We start from the raw sequence: 20,220 nt of genomic DNA, 5'->3' as shown, positions 1-20,220 counted from the left end.
TTTTGCGCGCGTGTGTGTGTGTGTGTGTGTGTGTGTGTGTGTGTGTGTGTGTGTGTGTGTGTGTGTGTGAGGGGGGGGATGTTAGAATAAATGAATGACGAAGAAATGGCGGGGCATCGCAAGTGCTAGCCACAACTTCTTCTCAGATAAGAAAGCTAACTATCCACAGTGAGGATAGACACACTCTACGAGACATAATTGCCCTGCATTACTCCTCTCCACTGCGGCACTTGCTTCACCAGCACACTTCAACGCCATTGTGCCGCGCGGGGTAGCCGCTTGGTCTCGGGCGCCTTGTCACGGTCCGCGCGGCTCCCCCCTTCGGAGCTTCGAGTCCTCCCTCGGGCGTGGGTGTGTCCTTAGTGTAAGTTAGGTTAAGTAGTGCGTAAGCTTAGGAACCGATGACCTTAGCAGTTTCGTCCCATTAGACCTCACGACAAATGTCCAATTTTTTATTCCAACCCCATTTAAAATCAAACAAGTTCAGAAGTGTGCGCTGTACTTACTGTTTGTGACTCACTTGTTTTCTGGACACCTTACTTCTGAACTGGTACAAATTAGACGACTTCAGGCTGTCAATCCTTTGTATCTCACTAGTTCAATAATAATAATAATAATAATAATAATAATAATGTGTACATCCTTATGTGGCTACTGATGTATAGCGCTTTTAATTCATTTGTTTTTTTTTTTTTTTTTTCAAAGCGAGTAATGAAGCAATTCCTTCTCGACTTCAGGTACTATCTATAACTTTTTCTTTAGACATTTAGCTTTTGTTACGTATATATCATTAGCAATGTACGGAACAAAGCACAACATGTTTTTGTAGTGGGTGGAATATATGAGGAATCGAACCTCCACCAGATTAATGCTACAAATTGTGAAAACTCTCTTTCAAATTCTGAAGGTGGCAGGGGTAAAACACATGGAGCGAAAGGCTGTTTACAATTTGTACAGAAACCAGATGGCAGTCGAGGGACATGAAAGGGAAGCAGTGGTTGGGAGGGGAGTGAGACAGGGTTGTAGCCTCTCCCCAATGTTATTCAATCTGTATATTGAGCAAGCAGTAAAGGAAACAAAAAAAATCGGAGTAGGTATGGAGAAGAAATAAAAACTTTGAGGTTCGCCGATGACATTGTAATTCTGTCACAGACAGCAAAGGACTTGGAAGAGCAGTTGAACGGAAAGGACAGTGTCTTGAAAGGAGGATATAAGATGAACATCAACAAAAGCAAAACGAGGATAACGGAATGTAGTCGAATTAAGTCGGGTGATGCTCAGGGAATTAGATTAGGAATGAGATGCTTAATGTAGTAAATGAGTTTTGCTATTTGGGGAGGAAATTAACTGATGATGGTCGACGTAGAGAGGATATAAAACGTAGACTGGCATTGGGAGGGAAAGCGTTTCTGATGAAGAGAAATTTGTTAACATCGAGTATAGATTTAAGTGTCAGGAAGTCGTTTCTGAAAGTATTTCTATGGAGTGCAGCCATGTATGGAAGTGAAACATGGAAGATAAATAGTTTGGACAAGAAGAGAATAGAATCTTTCGAAATGTGGTGCTCCAGAAGAATGCTGAAGATTAGATGGGTAGATCACATAACTAATGAGGAGGTATTGAATAGAATTGGGGAGAAGAGGAGTTTGTGGCACAACTTGACAAGAGGAAGGGACCGGTTGGTAAGACACGTTCTGAGGCATCAAGGGATCACCAATTTAGTATTGGAGGGCAGCGTGGAGGGTAAAAAATCGTAGTGGGAGACCAAGAGATGAATACACTAGGCTGATTCAGAAGGCTGTAGGTTGCAGTAGGTACTGGGAGATGAAGAAGCCTGCACAGGATAGAGTAGCATGGAGAGCTGCATCAAACCAGTCTCAGGACTGAATACTACAACAACAACAATTGAGAAAAATAATAATTGATAACTTAAATAATCAATATTAGAGTCGTACAAAATTGTGATAGTAGTAATGATATTTTGAAAATAATTTAGTTTCGTGACTGAAACAGAATCGAATCGTTTCATGTTTACCCCTCAGAAAATCTCATTTTACCCCTCAAGGGATAATTACCCCCATATTGGGAACCACTGCTGAACCACCTCGCGCCTGCGTACGTGTCTGGCATCCCGGTACAGCGTAATGAGTGCGGCACGCGCGTGTTGCAGCCTGGACCCGCTGCGCGGCTACCAGGGCGAGGACATCGAGATCCAGCTGCCGGGCAACCTGACCGTGTACGACATCGACTGGCTGGCGGTGTGGTGCGTGCAGTACCGCCACAACTTCGGGCACGTGCTCATCCCCAAGGACCTGGACGTGCCGCCGGCGCTGGGGCAGACCAAGATCACTGTGAGTACTCGCGCCGCCTGCTGCCCCGGCAACCACTCGCTGCAGTATATCAGCCTCATGGGTGCGGTATCGCAGCTACTTTTTTACCGCGTTGTTTACGCAGGCCATTTCAGATTTGGGTTTGTTAGCAAAGACAGTGCCTCTTACGTCCAATAATTAATACATCGTCATCAGGGCACTTATTTAGTTGTTATATAATGCTTTGTTAAATATGTGTAGAACAAATTGTTGACGGTGTACAGTAGCAACGAGTCTCAAACTGATTTTAGGTTACGTTATTAAAAAAGTACCGTTACCGGTTTTGAACTGATACAGTTCAGCATCAGGCGGCTTACATGCTTTCATCAAACCACATACTACTTTGGTTTATAAGAAACTTGCCCTAGGGCTTACAATAAAACACAGTTACAAAAGTGTAATAATGCCGGTTCCGACGCATATTTGTGTCAAAAAGAAATTTCGTTCATAAACTATTGTTGGGCCACAAAACAAATTATCGATGCGCATCATATGTTTTGACTCACTTATAACACCTGAATCAAATACAGGGTCGCTACAAACTACATTAGTTCTAAATAAGCTGCGATACAGTGATACAATGCAAAGGTAAGAAATTTCGGGAAAAGGAAGAGTATATTACTGTTACGTTAAATTTACTGCATAACCCTCATACCCTCTTCAGTAGTTCTGGGACAATTTCAATCGTTGGCAACCGAATTCTCCGTCCTATACCGAGATCTTTAACAGATAGTCGAAATGGACGAGGTGGTGAAACTCATCACCGTGGTCTTCAAACCACAGCCTTACATTACCATGAAGTAAGTTCATCAATTCGCAAGTGATGTACAGGGTGAGCACAAAGTCTCGCCCTTTTTATAAAAATTCATAACAGAATAACCGTGTGACATAATAAGTTACATTTGATGCCGTTACGTAGGTTAGTGTTACTAGCTGTTGTGCTCCACAACACCGACGCGGTCTAGTTAGGTCACGTTCGTTGCTGGCCAAATAGCGACGAAGCAGGAGAAAGCGCAATGCTTGCTTTGCTTTCACCAAATGAAATCGCCCATCAGTGTTCAGCGTAAATTTCGGGCTTCTTATGGACGCAGCCCTCGTGACGTTAAATCAATAAAGCGATGGTACGCAAAGTTTAACGGAACAGGCAGCGTTGAAGATCGTCCTCAAAGTGGCAGGCTTCGTGTGAGTGATGCAACTGTTGATCGTGTTCAGCAATCGTTTCAACGGAGTCCGTCTAAATCAACACGTCAAGCATCACGTGAACTTCAAGTACCGCAAGCAAGTGTAGTGAAGATTCTTCATGAAAAAGCTTAGGTTGCGTGCTTACAAAGTGCAAATCGTGCAGGTCTTGCAACCGAATGATTTGCTGACACGCGCTGGATTTGTAACTGAGATTCTCAACAGGATTGATGGCGCTAACGATTACTTAAATCGCATATCCTTTACCGGTGAATCCACCTTTCATGTCAGTGGAATGGTAAATAGGCATAATGTCCGTATATGAGTCTCCACATGCTACTGTACAGTTACAGTGAGACAAGGTTTTTGGACCGTTTTTCTTCTCGGAAAAATCCATTACCGCTAACATTTACTTAGGTGCTTTGCAACAATTCATTGCCCCACAGTTAGAAGAATATGGAAACCATGGATACTTTTACAGCAAGATGGAGCAACCCCCCCCCCCCCCCACTCCACTGGGCTTTGATACTGCGTGATTTCCTGGATGAAACATTTCCAGATCGGTGGATTGGAAAGAACGGTCCAACACCCTGGCCATTCCGCTCTCCAGACATTACGCCCCTTGACTTTTTTTTCTGGGGCTATATCAAGGACAGAGTCTTAGTCAGACCAGTTGCTGACGTCGATGAACTGAACGCTAGGATACGAGGTGCTGTAAGTACTGTGACAGAACACACGTTACGAAACACCTGGCGGGAACTGGAATGCCGCCTCGACATTCTCCGAGCTACCAAGGGAGCACACGTTGAGGTTTACTAACGTAAGTGGTCTTAAAAAACTAGCAACACTAAACTTTGTAACGGCATCAAATGTAAATTATGTCAAACGGTTAAATTCTGTAATAAATTGTTATAATCACAACAAGACTTTGTGCTCACCCTGTACTATCTGTGTCAACTGTGTTCCCATAAAAATGATACAAACATTCAGGGACGAAAGAGATTTATCAGCTTGAGATATGCAGGTATACATTACGAGGGGTACCGATAGGAAACTCACCACTGGAGATGGCCGGATGTGTACACTGACGTCGCCAGTTCTGATACAAAGATATTTAAGGCTGCAGCCTTGTGCGCTTTCGTGAGACACCCAACGTCTTCGTTATTCTAGCTGAGAAGACATAGTATTCTAGGCTCTTTAGACACCTTATTCCTGGAGAATTTAGTCAGAAAAACTGTGTTTACAACCGAATGTGTACCGTCGACCAGACATAGCACAATTTACTGAATTAGCAGACATGGTATTCCTGTACGGCCGCCAGATGGGTCGAGACAAGTAACCACGTAGGAGACATCAGGTTAAGACCATGTTAAGAAGACTATCCCCACGGTCAAAGAAAATAGCACAAGTGGTACCACAACATAACAACCGAAAGGTTCAACGAACTATACGGGCCGGCCGCGGTGGCCGAGCGGTTCTAGGCGAGTCAGTCCGGAACCGCGCGACTGCTACGGTCGCAGGTTCGAATCCTGCCTCGGGCATGGATGTGTGTGATGTCCTTAGGTTAGTTAGGTTTAAGTAGTTCTAAAGTTCTAGGGGACTGATGACCTCAGCAGTTAAGTCCCATACTTCCCAGAGCCATTTTGAACTATACGGACCCACGACTGGAAAAGCGTGAGTGAAACGGATTCAACCTGCATTCGATAAATCGTACATGAACTGTGACCCATGCACAGTATAGTATGGAAAGTAGAACCTAAGCTGCTGTTTCATTCCTGTAATTAACAGAAAGTGTTATCTTTCCCTTATGCTGACTTCGAATCTCGCGTGGTATTGACCCAATGGGTTTTCCAGCGCTGTATAATCAATCCGCACTTTCCCGCATAAGTACAGAGCTGCTATAAACGATTTTTTTTTTCCAAATTACTACATGCACAAATTGATGCATGAATAGAACCGTAAAATCACCGAGTTCCTATTGTACTCGCATTTGGCGTTACGAGTGCAGTGGCGTGGCAAAATGGAGATAAAGCAAGAAAAGAGCATTTCCTCGTCTAGTTGACATTCAGCGACGAACCAACATCCCATTTACCTAGAATGGTTACCTGTTGCGATAGTGCTATCTTTTGTAAATTATGCACATAAATAATGTATTACAAAATAATGTACACATGGATTTTTATCATCAGCAGCAGACGAAAAGTGAAAACATTTCGACTGCATCGTTTCCAGATTAGGATTCCTCATCTCAAATTGATACAGCTGCTCTTCTCCATCGTCCCTGGAAGTATCACCATCATGAAAACACTTAATACATTCATATTCGTTACAAAATGACATCAGTTACAAGGGTAAGGCTTCAGACACGGTCAACCTGTTCGGGTCATGGTCCACAGGCCGTTTGTGTACCTCCTAAAATAAAGGATTGTAAGGTATTTTGGTTTACTACTACCCTTTTTTGAGAAAATCGCCCATTAAGTTCATGCTCCGCAATCAACTCAAAATTAACAGAAACGATAGATAAACTAAAACTGACCAGTTTTCGGCATATATGGGGTCTGGAAAGGCGTACATTCCGAGGAATCGACAAAATAAACTTTTACGACTGCCCCTTATGTGCTCATAAGACCTTCAGTTATACAAGAGGTCAAACATTCAACAAAGGTCGTCACTTGCTCCAAATCCTGGAAATCGACGAATTCAGTTTACAGAACGTATGTTCAGATCGTTATAAAATCGTACATCTTGTTCCGTATTAGATAGCAAGGCTCGACAGACATACATCGTCATGTATTATGAAATGTTTGTACAGGGGGTGGGCAAATGTACGGAAACACCACAAACACAACACATTACCACGCCTAATATGGTGTAGGAAAACCACTGGCATTCCAAACAACTATCTGTCGTGTCGGAATTGATAAATTCTGGCCCTGTATTCTTTTCAGGCGACTCTTATACCATTCTTTCTGCAAAATAATGACAGTTACAGTCAACGACGATCGAGGTGGAGCGGCCGGGGTGGCCGAGCGGTTCTAGGCGCTGCAGGCTGGAACCGCGCGACCGTTACGGTCGCAGGTTTGAATCCTGCCTCGGGCATGGATGTGTGTATTGTCCTTAGGTTAGTTAGGTTTAAGTAGTTCTAAGTTCTAGGGGACTGATGACCTCAAATGTTAAGTCCCATAGTGCTCAGAGCCATTTGAACCATTTGATCGAGGTGAATAGTCGTCACGCACTGTTCTCTACGAAGTACACCACAAAGGCACAGTGATACTGAGATTTGGTAACTGTGGTGCACAGGGGGAATGCACACCTGTATGCCAGCCATGTGATGTTTACTTTTATCGCCAAGTTAAAAAAATTATTTCCTAGCTTCATAATTGGAGTTTGTCCAGCGGGAATTCCACATTAACGATTCACAGAAAAATTCATGACCAACTTTTTGCTCCGATTTTTCGGGAGAAGTCATCGTATGCATGGTATGCTTCACAATTAATTCCCGATAAAGAAATATTTTTAAATGTAAATCAACTCTCTTTTTGCCGAATCTTCGGAAGGAACGTCGTAATTGCTAGGAGACTGCATACATTAGACATTCTCGATATTATGAATATATTTGCTTCGAATATTGGTATAGGTACTATTCATCTAGTTTTTCGGAGGAAATGTGAATAGACATATGAATATGTAACATATAAAAAAGCGATTGTAAAACGACCAGAATCAAGATATTCATTTTTATTGACTTGCCTTGTTGTTTTATTATTGATTTATTTACCTTATTCCCACCAATTTTGATACGGAGAAAAATATAGCTGAGAAACCTGCAGAGTGCATAGAGGAGCCGAACACAGCTCCTCCCTCTCAAGTATTTTGCCTCGCTAACTCGGCTAGCACCGTTTTCTTTGAAGTACTTTAACTTTATGGATTACATAAGCGGCAGATGAAAAAGTTTCTTTTGCCGATTTTTCGGAAAATATGCGTTGTGGTCTCCATGTGTGATGAAAATCTATTGGTTCCGCACCATGAACTTTAGGGGTGGTTTTCTCAGAAACGAGGTGACAGTGAGCCAAAATATCTTAGAGTCCTTTATATACGGTGCAAGCCGCCAAACATGAATTGCTTTGGCCGAGTCTGACGCCTCCCACTTGTTAGAATTGTCGCTGCGAAGCAAGTCAAACGAAGAAAGCAGAAATGGCTATTTTTTGTGCTTTTCCACAACGCCGGTAGCAGCAGATAGGTGAGTGTAGTCATCTCACCTTCAAGGCATATGGTACATTCTCTATGCAAGGACGCTTCTTCAGTTTTGGTAAAGCTCACTTACCACAAAGAGGCAAGCGGCAACTTTGTGCAGTCGACACCCTGTGATTGCTGTTACCTGTGGTTTTAATGTTTCTAATTGGTACCTACTTCCTTTTTTGCATGTCTTTCATGTGGTGTTCGCCAGCCGCCGTGGTGGTACTATCCCGTAAGTAACAGAAAACATTCGTAGACTGCATGAGCATGCTTATTAGCTAGCGAGAATCAAGTTTCAAGACAGACTGATTTTCACTCTTGATTTCTATAAATGACTTACTGCACACTAATAGTCATAAGGAATGTGATAGTTGCCATGAAGAGAACCTTGTTACTAGGAAAAACTTGCCATTTATAAAAGGGGCCATAGTTTGAAGTTGCTATCATTCTATGGTTAAAAACACGAGCACTTGGCGAAATTTGCAATCAAATACCAGAAAATATTAGTTTTATACACATCTCTCACCTCTATATACGATGTAACTAAAAGGAAAAAACAATGATGTATTCTGACATGTAGTACAAATCTGTTTAGCTTTCTTAGGCCGCACAATTTCAAGAGTGATAGAGAATAAGCTTAACATCAATTATGTATCAAACTGCATCAAAGTATATAGCATTTAGCTATTCACTAAAAACTATTGAAGTCAATTTAGCGAGATTGAAATTTTTAGAATAAATTAGCGGTAGATTTTTCTGAGTAACGCTGAATATACGGGAACTTTGAAACTGTATGTCTGTATGTCCGATCGCCGGCCGGTGTGGACGTGCGGTTCTAGGCGCTACAGTCTGGAACCGCGTGACCGCTACGGTCGCAGGTTCGAATCCTGCCTCGGGCATGGATGTGTGTGACGTCCTTAGGTTAGTTAGGTTTAAGTAGTTCTAAGTTCTAGGGGACTGATGACCTCAGAAGTTAAGTCCCATAGTGCTCAGAGCCATTTGAACCATTTTTTTTTTTTTGTCCGATCATCGGGAACAGGGGGGGGGGAGGGGGATGGAGGGATGGGGAAGGTGTGCCCTTGACCTGACATTGGTATAAAAATGTTGTTGGTTATTACGTTTGACTTCATGGTTCCATGCAGTCCAACATTAGGCCACTGCCACATCTGAATGCCTCACAGATCTGGACTGTGTACGATTCGACCAGTTGGTGAAATGGGTGCTCAACATGAGCCCCCTTTCGAATTCTGACAGGTGTTGATATGGCTGTCTCGCCTGTGCCATCTCTGTGCCCTCCCCGGTGGTCATTCAACGTCCTCTACGAGGCCTAGTAAAAACTATAAACAGGAACAACACTACTGCTTTCTAGCGGCCATTTTGTGTGTCACAGAGAATTGCAATAGTCTGCACATTTGCTGATGGTCTGCACATGTGCATGCTCACATTGGCATCCGATCGTGTCTTCTGGGTGCTTCACACACACCGATATATATATAGTTTTGCATCACCTCGGTTCCGAAACCTGTACAGAAAATTGGAATAGAGATCAACATAAATATCATTTACGCCCTTTTTATTGCTCATGAAAACCACACATTGCATGTTTTACCACCATACAGCGAGACCTTCAGAGGTGGTGGTCCAGATTACTGTACACGCCGGCACCTCTAATACCCAGTAGCACGTCCTCTTACATTGATGCATGCCTGTATTCGTCGTGGCATACTACCCACAAGTTCATCAAGACACTGTTGGTCTAGATTGTCCCATTCCTCAACGGCGATTCGGCGTAGATCCCTCAGAGTGGTTGGTGGATCACGTAGTCCAAAAACAGCCCTTTTCAATATATCCCAGGCATGTTCGATAGGGTTCATGTCTGGAGAACATGCTGACCACTCTAGTCGAGCGATGACGTTGTCCTGAAGGAAGTAATTCACAAGACGTCCACGATGGGGGCGCGAATTGTCGTCCATGAAGACGAATGCCTCCCCAATATGCTGCCGATGTGGTTGCGCTATCGGTCGGAGGATGGCGTTCACGTATCGTACAGAGGTTAGAGCGCCTTCCATGACCACCAGTGGCATACGCCGGTCCACATAAAGCCAGCACAAAACAGCAGAGAACCTCCACCTTGCTGCACTCGCTGGACAGTGTGTCTAAGGCGTTCAACCTGATCGGGTCGCCTTCAAACACGCCTCCGACGATTGTCTGGTTGAAGGCACATGCGGCATTCATCGGTGAAGAGAACGGGATGCCAATCCTGAGCAGTCCATTCGGCATCTTGCTGGGCCCATCTGTACCGCGCTGCATGTTGTCGTGGTTGCAAAGACGGACCTCGCCATGGACGTCGGGAGTGAAGTTGCGCATCATGCAGCCTATTGCGCACAATTTGAGTCGTAACACGACGTCCTGTGGGTGCACGAAAAGCGTCATACAACAAGGTGACGTTGCTGTCTGGGTTCCTCCGAGCCATAACCCGTAGGTAGCGGTCATGCACTGCAGAAGTAGCCCTTGGGCGGCCTGAGCGAGGCATGCCATCGACAGTTACTGACTCTCTGTATCTCCTCCATGTCCTAACAACATTGCTTTGGTTCACTCCTAGACGCCTGGACACTTCTCTTGTTGAGAGCCCTTCCTGGCGCAAAGTAACAATTCGGACGCGATCGAACCGCGGTATTGACCGTCTAGGCATGGTTGGACTACAGACAACACGAGCCGTGTACCTCCTTCCTGGTGGAATTACTGGAACTGATCGGCTGTCGGACCCCCTCCTCTAATAGGCACTGCTCCTGCATGGTTGTTTACATCTTTGGGCGGACTTAGTGACATCTCCGAAGAGTCAAAGGGACTGTGTCTGTCATACAATATCCACAGTCAACGTCTATCTTCAGGAGTTCCGGGAACCGGGGTGATGCAAAACTTTTTTTGATATATATATAATTGACAGTGTAGATTGAAACATAGATATGTATTTGTTATATTTGAATTTCTTGACATTTATTACTAAATATGTGAATAAAAAAAGAGAAAAATACTTATATAAGCTCCCTAAAGCTTTATATTTACACATGGCGACCACATTGTTCAATTAAAGGGATGATTAATATTTTGTAATAAAATGGAACACCTACAGCCGCCCTTATGGTATCATTTATTTTATGGCTTAAGGGCTGTATGCATAAACAGTAATGATAGTATCATCAGTTTACCAACCATGCAACACAAATACAGATTAAAAACAGAATAAGAATGAAGGACAAGACTCTACAAGTGAATTTACAGTAATGATTTGATAAAAACAACAGATGCATCCATTGTCACGTAGCTAAAGTATAGTATAATGAACTTTCGCTGTATACATTGTAAAAATATACTATTTATTAATAACTTCATTAATTAAATAATAATAAAAATCATGGAATATTTAATAAATGAGCATTCCGTCTTCAGGCACAAGTCGCCCATCGGGACCATCCGACCGCTGGGTCATCCTCAGCTGAGGATGCGGATAGCAGGGGCGTGGGGTCAGCACACCGCTCTCCGAGTCATTACGACGGTTTTCTTTGACCGGAGCCGCTACTGTTCGGTCGAGTAGCTCCTCAATTGGCATCACGAGGCTGAGTGCACCCCGAAAAATGGCAACAACGCATGGCGGCCCGGATGGTCACCCATCCAAGTGCCAGCCACGCCTGACAGCACTTAACTTCGGTGATCTGACGGAAACCAGTGTATCCACTGTAGCAAGGCCATCACCATTTAATTAATGAAGTTATTAATAAATAGTATATTTGTGCAATGTGTACAGTGGAAATTCGTGACGTGCCAGGTTAGCAGTGACCGCTAATGCGCTGCTTCCTGGACTCGGGTAGACGTGCCGGGCCCGGACCGAATCCGCCCGGCGAATGTGGTTTTTAGGCGGTTTTCCACATCTCATGATGTGAATACTGGGCTGGTCCCATGTCACGCCTCAGTTACAAGACTCGCACTATTTCATGGCTTACACTAGATGCAGACAGCTGAGGTACACTTCTTCTGTCTTGGGGGGGGGGATACGGGATGGTGACAGGAAGGGCATCCAGCCACCTTCCAACACTACCATTGCCAAATCCATAGTAACAGGCTCGACCCCACATTACAGTGATGATGATACAGTGGAAATTCGTAATGGTACACTTTAGCTTTGTGGCAATGGTTGTAGCTGTTGCTTTCATCAAGTTATTACTGTAAATTCAATTGTAGACTCTTGTCCTTGATTCTTATTCTGTTTTTAATCTATCTTTGTATTGCATGGCTGGTAAACTGGTGATGCTGTCATTACTGTTTATGCATACAGTCCTGAAGATGGTGCACTGAAGCATCAAAACTGGTAGCCATGAAATGAACGACATCATAAGGACGGCTGTAGGTGTTCCATTTTATTACATTAGTGAACAGTCGAAGCCCGTCAGACCTCCAATCACAAGGATGGACATATAAAAATACTAATATTTTGTCTCTTGATCTTAAACACAACCCAACATCGTTTTTTGTACATGAGAATTACGTCAGAAGCGTCCCACGCAGCTAGTAAGGAGAGTGCCGTGTTTCCGCAGACGAGCAGCACGGCGCCAGCGCCCGGGGACGTGGAGGAGGTGGGCTCGGGCAACTGCCGGCAGCTGCTGGGCGACCGCCTGCAGGTGCGCTGGCAGATGATGGCCGACGGCGTGCAGGTGCAGCTGGACGCGCGCATCCGCGAGGACCAGTACGTCGCCTTCGGGCTCAGCGGCGAGCAGGGCAGGTCAGTGGCTCGCCGCCGCGCTCTGCTGGCGCTGCAGTCGCGCCGTGGCGTCGCGGCGCCTTCTGTGATAAGCCCTGCATAACAAGGGTGGTGATTCAGAAACTTTAGGGTGTTTCAAAAAGGACTTGACAACTTTAAAAAATAATATAAATTATTTCATAGTACCTACAGAGGTGATTATAATGTCAATTTGGAGGGAAATACATCAAGTTTTGTCTCGCGTAGTTTGCTAGTGCCGAATCGCACCGTAAGGAGCGCTAGCGGCAGTTGCGTTAAAGATGGCTGCCGTCACTGAACTCAAATGTGCTAGCTGTTTTAGATTAGATTAGATTTACTTTCATTCCAATTGATCCGTAGTGAGGAGGTCCTCCAGGATGTAGAACATGTCAGAAAAACAACAATACATGACAAATATTTACAACAAAAACAAATTAGCTAATGTAGCATTCCACAGGTCCCAAGTGGAATGATCGTCTTTTTTTTAATGATCACTATATGAAAGAATCATTTTACAAACACTCATTTACTAAGATCACAAATGTTTATTTTAATTTTTATTTATAAGGTAATAAACATATAAGAGAACTGCTACAATACTTATTTACAATGAACACATTACTGCACTGAAATGGTGCAGAAGTTAGATTATATATATATATATATATATATATATATATATATATATATATATATACACAAATCACTTTCTCTATAGAGAAATTCATCAATGCAGTAGAAGGAGTTGGCAACCATATACGCACAAATCACATTCTCTACAGAGAAATTCATCAATGGAATAGAAGGAGTTGGCAACCATTAAATCCCTTAGGCTTCTCTTAAACTGAATTTCATTGATTGTCAAGCTTTTTATGGCTCCTGGCAAGTTGTTGAAAATGTGTGTTCCTGAATAATGCACACCTTTTTGTATAAGAGCAGTAAGTGACTTTAAATCCTTATTTCTATTATTTATTCCATGAATTGAGCTGTTGGTTTGAAAAAGTGACGTATTTTTAATGACAAATTTCATTAAAGAATAAATATATAGGAAAGCAGCATATGCTTGTAAATATTTGAAAACAAAACAAATATTTCGATATTTGTTAGCTTGCTGTGTTTATAGTGAAACTGTTGTGTGTTGTTCCTTTCATTTAAAATGACTAAACCAAAACGTATCATCACGAGACGCCAGAACAAGGGAAATGGGTACTATAGAACTACACCAGTTCTGGACAGTAGTTAAATAGTGCAAAATAGTAGTTGTAGTCGTGAGAAATCTGTTGACACTCGTACCAGTGCATCGGAAAAAAAACTGCAAGCTCATTGTGGATAAGACACATTACCTCCCCATGAAAACGATGGTGTAAATGTGAATATAGATTTGAATATTTTGACACCTGTGTTCAAAGAGACTGTAGCATTTAAATTATGACATTGAGATATAGTGCTTTCCTAAGATGTGACTGGCCAGTATTGGATTAGTCTATAAACTTAAAATTATATGCACAATATGTGGTGTTGATCTATCATTTATAACTTCTGCCATATTCTCAAATAATGAATTATGTGAAGCCAATGTGACGTTATTTTACGAAGTTAGGTGTATTGGGAGAGGTAGTAGTGGTGGAGACTACATTGTGCTCTCCTGAATCTACCAAGCCCACCTATACAATATGAGAAGTATACTGAAATTAGTGGAAAATGCATAGACTCTGTTGCAACAGAATACATGAAAACTATAGCTGTAAAAGCAGTCAGTGAGAATGGTGGTGTAATAGATATTAGTGTAGCATTTAATTGGACATGGCAAAAAATAGTCCACACTTCCAAAAATAAATTAGGTACTGCAACAAGTCTTGGTACTGATAAGGTTTTTTGAAGTTCTCACTATGTACTGCCAAGGTGCACCTTAGTAGGTGATAATGAAGAGACAAAGAGTGCCCATTGGCCTTCATGTACAAAGAACTATGAAGGGTCAAGTGGTAGTATGGAGCAAGCGGTAGCTATGGCTATTATTCATCGCTCACAATAAAAGCGAGGAGTTTGAAATATGAATAATCTGGAAGATTGAGACTGTAAATTCGTCAACACTGTTTCAAAAAGCAAACCCTATGATGAACCTATTACAATGCTTGAATGTGTGGGCCATATAAAGAAAAGGATGGGAGCCCGCCTTCGTCAGCTGAAAAAGAAACTTGGCGACACCAAATTATCAGATGGAAAAAGGATGAAATATGCTGGAAGGCTTATTGACAAAGTTATTGAAGAATTTCAGGAACACTATGGCAAGATCATTAGCAAAAACACATATGATTCTAAATGCAAGAACAGAGCAGTGTGAGCAACAGACTTTCACAGGCTGTCCACAGATACTAACCCTGCACATAATTTGTGACCACCTGCACCGGATACATGGTGGAAGTACAGAAAAGCAGAGGCAGCAGGCAAACTAGATGAATTCAAACATAAGCACTTAGTATCCCAAGCAGTTCTTGAGGCCATTAAGCCTGTATTCAGGAACTTAGCAAATCCTGACTTGCTAAAAAAAGTGCCTCTATTGTCACAGAATGTAACGAGGAGTTTACTATCATTGTATGGACACGGGTTTAAAAAAAGGTCTTCATAGGCATAAAAACTTTAAGAATAGGCGTGTGTGATGCAGTTATCTCCTTCAATGATGGGGATTCAGTAAGAATAAAAGTCCTGGAAGAGCCGAGAATAAATACAGCGCAGAATGCGGCAAGAACATTGGAAGCTATGAACCGATTAAGAGTCCGAAAGGCTGAAATTTCTGCTCAGCAAATGACCAAGGAGACATGAAAGAAGAAGAAGAAAAGTATCTATTACCATTGTTTTTTTTTATGTTCATCTTACATCCTCGTTTCAAGACAGTGCACATTCCGTTTAACTGCTCTCCCAAGTCCTTTGCTGTCTCTGACAGAATTACAATATCATCGGTAAACCTCAAAGTTTTTATTTCTTTTCGCTGAACTTGAATTCCTACTCCAAAGTTTGCTTTGGTTTCCATTACTGCTTGTTCAGTGTACAGATTGAATAACTTCTGGGATAGGTTAGAACCTTTCTCACTCCCTTCTCAACCACTGCTTTCCTTTGACGCCCCTCGGATCTTACTGCCACCTAGTTTCTAAACAAGTTGTAAATAGCCTTTCGCTCCCTATATTTTATCCCTGCTGCCTTCAGAATTTCAAAGAGGGTATTCCAGACGACATTGTCAAAAGCTGTATCTATGTCTACAAATGCTATAAACGTAGGCTTGTTTTCCTTAACGTATCTTCTAAGAGAAGTCGTAATGTCAGTTTTGCCTCGCGTGCCCCTACGTTTCTCCGGAAACGAAACTGATCTTCCCCGAGGTCAGCTTCTACCAGTTTTTCCATTCTTCTGTAAAGAATTCGTGTTAGTATTTTTCAGCCGTAACTTATTAAACTAGTGGTTCGGTAATTTTCACACCCGCCTATAATTGATGGTATAATTGATGGTATGTTGTATAAAGCCAATTATTTTTCCGAAAAAACAGACATATATTTAATGCATATGTTTAGTTGTTAAAATTTTGGTAATGACTTGTTTAATATTTTCGGAAATAATGGGTTAAATGCTGGCAGAAATTTGCATTGTCGGCGAAAGGCGTCTTATCTTACCTTACAGCTTCCCTTAAAAATGCTCCGAAAGTTCGTAGATGTATCTAGACGTCTGTGAACATGCTTCTGTAAGCAGTCCACGATGCCTGCAAGGTATGCTAGCGGCCTCTACAATTCCTTGCGTTTTAACCTTTTCACGATACAGGCCGTAAGTATACACTCGACCTGGACGCCCTGATCACTGCAACGTTTTTACACTTTTATTAAACCTAAAAATTACTTTTAGCCTTTTATTTGTAAATCACGCGATTTTAAAGTTCGAACAGACGCGAATATAACTCTTCTTAAAGTTAAAGAGTGCCAACGCTTTTAATATATCCAATTGTACAGTTTTTATAAAATCGAATTTTACAGTTTTTATAAGCACAACAAGCTCATTTTTTGTCTCGATATCATCGGACACATAACTTTTTCAAATCCATGTGACTTTTTCTTATGCTCTGACGTTACTTCTTCACAGCGTAACGTAAGTTATGCACTGATGAGCCAAAAAATTATGACCACCTGTTTAGTAGCTAGTTTGTCAGTCTTTGGAACGAAATACATCACGGATTCTGCGTATCAGGGGTTCGATAGTTTGTAGGTAGGTTTGTGGAGGTACGTGGCATTAGATGTCTACGCACGGGTCATGTAATTCGCGTTAATAACGAGACGCTGATTTGCGTATGCGGTGATGGCGCCCGGTAGCGACCGAGATGGGTTCCATGTCATTTACATCAGGCGAATTTGGTCGCCGAGATATCTACGTGAGTTCCGTATTATGCTCCTCAAACCACTGTATCACGGTTCTGGCCCAGATAGATGCACAGCTATGCTGGTGAAGGATGACATCGGCGTCGGAAGCACCGGACGACAAAAATGTCTGAAGAGGTTGTTGCCCGTATCAGAGCATCTTACCCTCGTAGTCATAAGAGGTCGTTCGGAAAGCAAGTCTTGAACTACAGTATCCAAAGACGACAGTGTAGAAGGTTTTAAAAAAACGTTCACACATGTCATCCATTCCGGTTATAGTTGGTTCATGCTTTAAAGCCAGATGACTTTGGTAGACGTTATAACTTTGCAAGTGAAGTGTTGCAGTGGGAACATGACTTTCTTGATTGTGTGGTGTTCAGTGCTGAGGCAACTTTTCACCTATCTGGAAAGATAGATATCCGAAATGCTCGTACCTGGGTCTCAGAACATCCCCATGAACCTGTACAACATCAAAGAGATTCCCCAAAATTAAACGTTTTGTTCCGACGTCAAGTGTACGGACCAACTTTTTCGTTGAAGCTGCCGTGACAGGGTGGCTTGTCTAGCTATATTGCAAGAATGGCTCCATTCCCAAACAGAAGGTGAATCTGAAAACTTTATTTGGCAACAGGATTGACCCCTTCCCCATTGACGTCTCTTTGTACGAGAGTAGTTGAACGTCAAAGTCCCTGACATTTGGATTGGTCATAATGGTCAATACGTCACAACTCTTTCCCACTGGTTTCCACTATCATCGACCTTACGTCTTGTGATTTTTTTTTCTTTTGAAAAGAAAACATCTACATCCAGCCGCTACCTAATGATCTGCCAGAGTTGAGACACAGAATTAAAGAGGCTTTTGCTGCCGTTACTCCAGACTTGTCAACAAAGTGTAGGAAAGACAGGATTTAGAGTTGGATGTGTACCGCCCTTAAACTGCACAAGTTGAACATTTATTAAAAAAATTAGTGTACCTTCATAACATTGTATTTATTGTTATTGTGACTGACAATTCGCAATTTTTCACAAACACAACTTTTATTGATATAATAAAATGGAATCTGCTAGCCTTCTTCAAACAACAATGGGTATCATTCCTGTGCCGGGTGCACATTCGCCAGTCATGGAGCCCATCGATCACGTCTGGGACGTGGTCGGTCGGAAATTTGTTCGTTCTGGTCCTCCTGCAATCACTGTCGATGTCTTATGGACCTGCCTACGAACCGTGTGGCATTGTGTATCCCAGCAGTGTTAGCAGGCCTTCTTTCATCCTGTGCCAGGACATCTAGAGGCTCTGACTGCAGCACGTGACAGTTTCACAGCGTAACGAATGCTCGTCGTCACAGTGCATGTATTTGTGCAGTTCTGTAATTGTAACCATTTGTGTATATTCATGTCTCTAATCTGTAGAATAAATTTCGTTGGAATCACCAGGCTTCTTACTGGTGTTGTAAATTTCGCAAGCAATAGTGTAGTTATGGTATTTTAAATGTGTGGGATGGGTATAGGAAATGATATTTGATGGACATGGAAATCGCTGCCCCTGATCAGATCAGCGTAACACGGACACCCATTCGAAATGTGTGTTGGCCAAGCGCCGGCCACCGCAGCGTGGTACAGCGGGCAGTAGCTCAGATTCCCCTCTCTCCCTTCCACAGCTCCTCTCCCCCTCCCCTCCCGCCCCTTCTCCTCCTGTATCAATATAAGAGGAGAGGTCAGGGAATGTCTAGCGTTCCCGTGTAGGTGATATGCAAGTATCTTGAATTCCGCCAAGACAGATTTGTCACAAGTTTCTGGTTACATATCCGCAGTGTAGCGTGAACTGTTGCTTATTATGCGAATAAGGCCATTCTGTACGATCTCCAGTCCTGCAGATGTGTTGCTATAACGGGAGGACATAATTACGTCTTGACCAGGATACGCTCCGTGCTCACGTCGGGAAGTTCACTACGAAAGCTATCTTCCATTACATCCTTAGACATTTTTTGTTTGTTTGTTGAACCCCACGAACGTCTCAAATCCACGGCTTTGATGGATAAAACATTTAATGATTAAAAGTGTGTGCCGGACCGCACTCGAACCTGAAAACTTGGCCTTTCGTGAACAGCCGCTCTACCGGCTTGGTTCTCCAAACGTGACACACGACAGGGCGTCACAGTTTTATTTCCACCAGTACCGCTTTTCCTGTCTTCCAACTTCACAGAAGTTCTGTAAACCGTGCGGGACTAAAAGAATGGTTTAACTACAGTCTATGGGACTGTTTTCATTCTACAGCAAAGTATACCGTGACCTGAAACTCCCTGGAAGATTAAAACTGAAAAATATACTTTTTACACTGACATGCTTGGATACCTCTCTCGGTAGAGCACTTGCCCACGAAAAGCAAAGGTCGCAGGTCCAGCACACATTTTTAATCGGGAAGGAAGCTTCAAGTCAGCACACACACTGATGCAGACTGGACATTCATATTGAAAAAATTAGTTATTTGGGTAACTAGCACCCAGGGCAAATTTCGACATTGCACCCCTCCTCCACCCCCTATAGATTTTTTTTAATTTATTCCTCATCTCTGATCATACTGCTCATTCTTTTATTGATGATTTCACAATAGGATGAAAGGTTGACATTTTAATAAATCTTTCTTATGTGATTCGATTGAAAATGATTACATTTTTATTGTTTCATTGCTAGTCAACGCAAGATCGTAACAAGCAGTACAACGAAAGTAAAAAAAATGTACCCTTTACACTGCCTTGAATTTCGTTTCTGGCATAACTAGAATGTTTCCACCTAGTAGCCGAAAATAAAGAAATACGCGTCTCTGTACAGAAGAGAGGTACGTGTTGCGGAACGATTGTTCAATCCAGTCCAATCCGAATCTCCTCACATGAATTCCTTTCATAAAAATTGCTCTCGTTTCACATTTTAATGCTTTCCAAATCCTTTCCCTTCAACTTCCGATTCTTCTTTTTCTTCTTCACCTTCTCACTCTTTCTTTCCCTTTCCTTTTGCCCTTCCAAATTTTTTTCTCCTGTCACAAAACCCAAGCCACTGGGGCCCAAATCAAGTACGACAGGTGTTATACCCTGTTTACCTAACAAATAAAATGCTAAAAGTTGTGTTGAATAATTCAGTCAATATTGAAAGGAGAAAAAATTTTAGTGACTGGGGAGAAATCGCGAAGGGAGTCTCAAGAGATACAAAATTGGATCCACTCCTATTCCTTAAATTTTGAATTGGTGAGTTCCTTCCACTTAACATTCATCAAGCA

The 20,220-nt window shown here is 42.5% G+C and overlaps 1 protein-coding gene across 1 annotated transcript in view; it reads left to right on the top strand.

Moving 5' to 3' along the window:
- Window positions 1-20,220, top strand: part of LOC126253641 (protein Skeletor, isoforms B/C) — a 749,163-nt gene that overhangs the window by 654,052 nt on the left and 74,891 nt on the right. The window contains exons 6-7 of the mRNA XM_049955137.1: window positions 2,171-2,351; window positions 12,377-12,561. Of these exons, the coding sequence (XP_049811094.1) occupies window positions 2,171-2,351; window positions 12,377-12,561 (366 nt within the window). The remainder of the gene's footprint in view (window positions 1-2,170; window positions 2,352-12,376; window positions 12,562-20,220) is intronic.

The sequence above is a fragment of the Schistocerca nitens genome, chromosome 4 (genome assembly GCF_023898315.1).
Source record: "Schistocerca nitens isolate TAMUIC-IGC-003100 chromosome 4, iqSchNite1.1, whole genome shotgun sequence".
Taxonomy (NCBI): domain Eukaryota; kingdom Metazoa; phylum Arthropoda; class Insecta; order Orthoptera; family Acrididae; genus Schistocerca; species Schistocerca nitens.
This window is presented reverse-complemented; position numbering and strand designations above follow the sequence as displayed.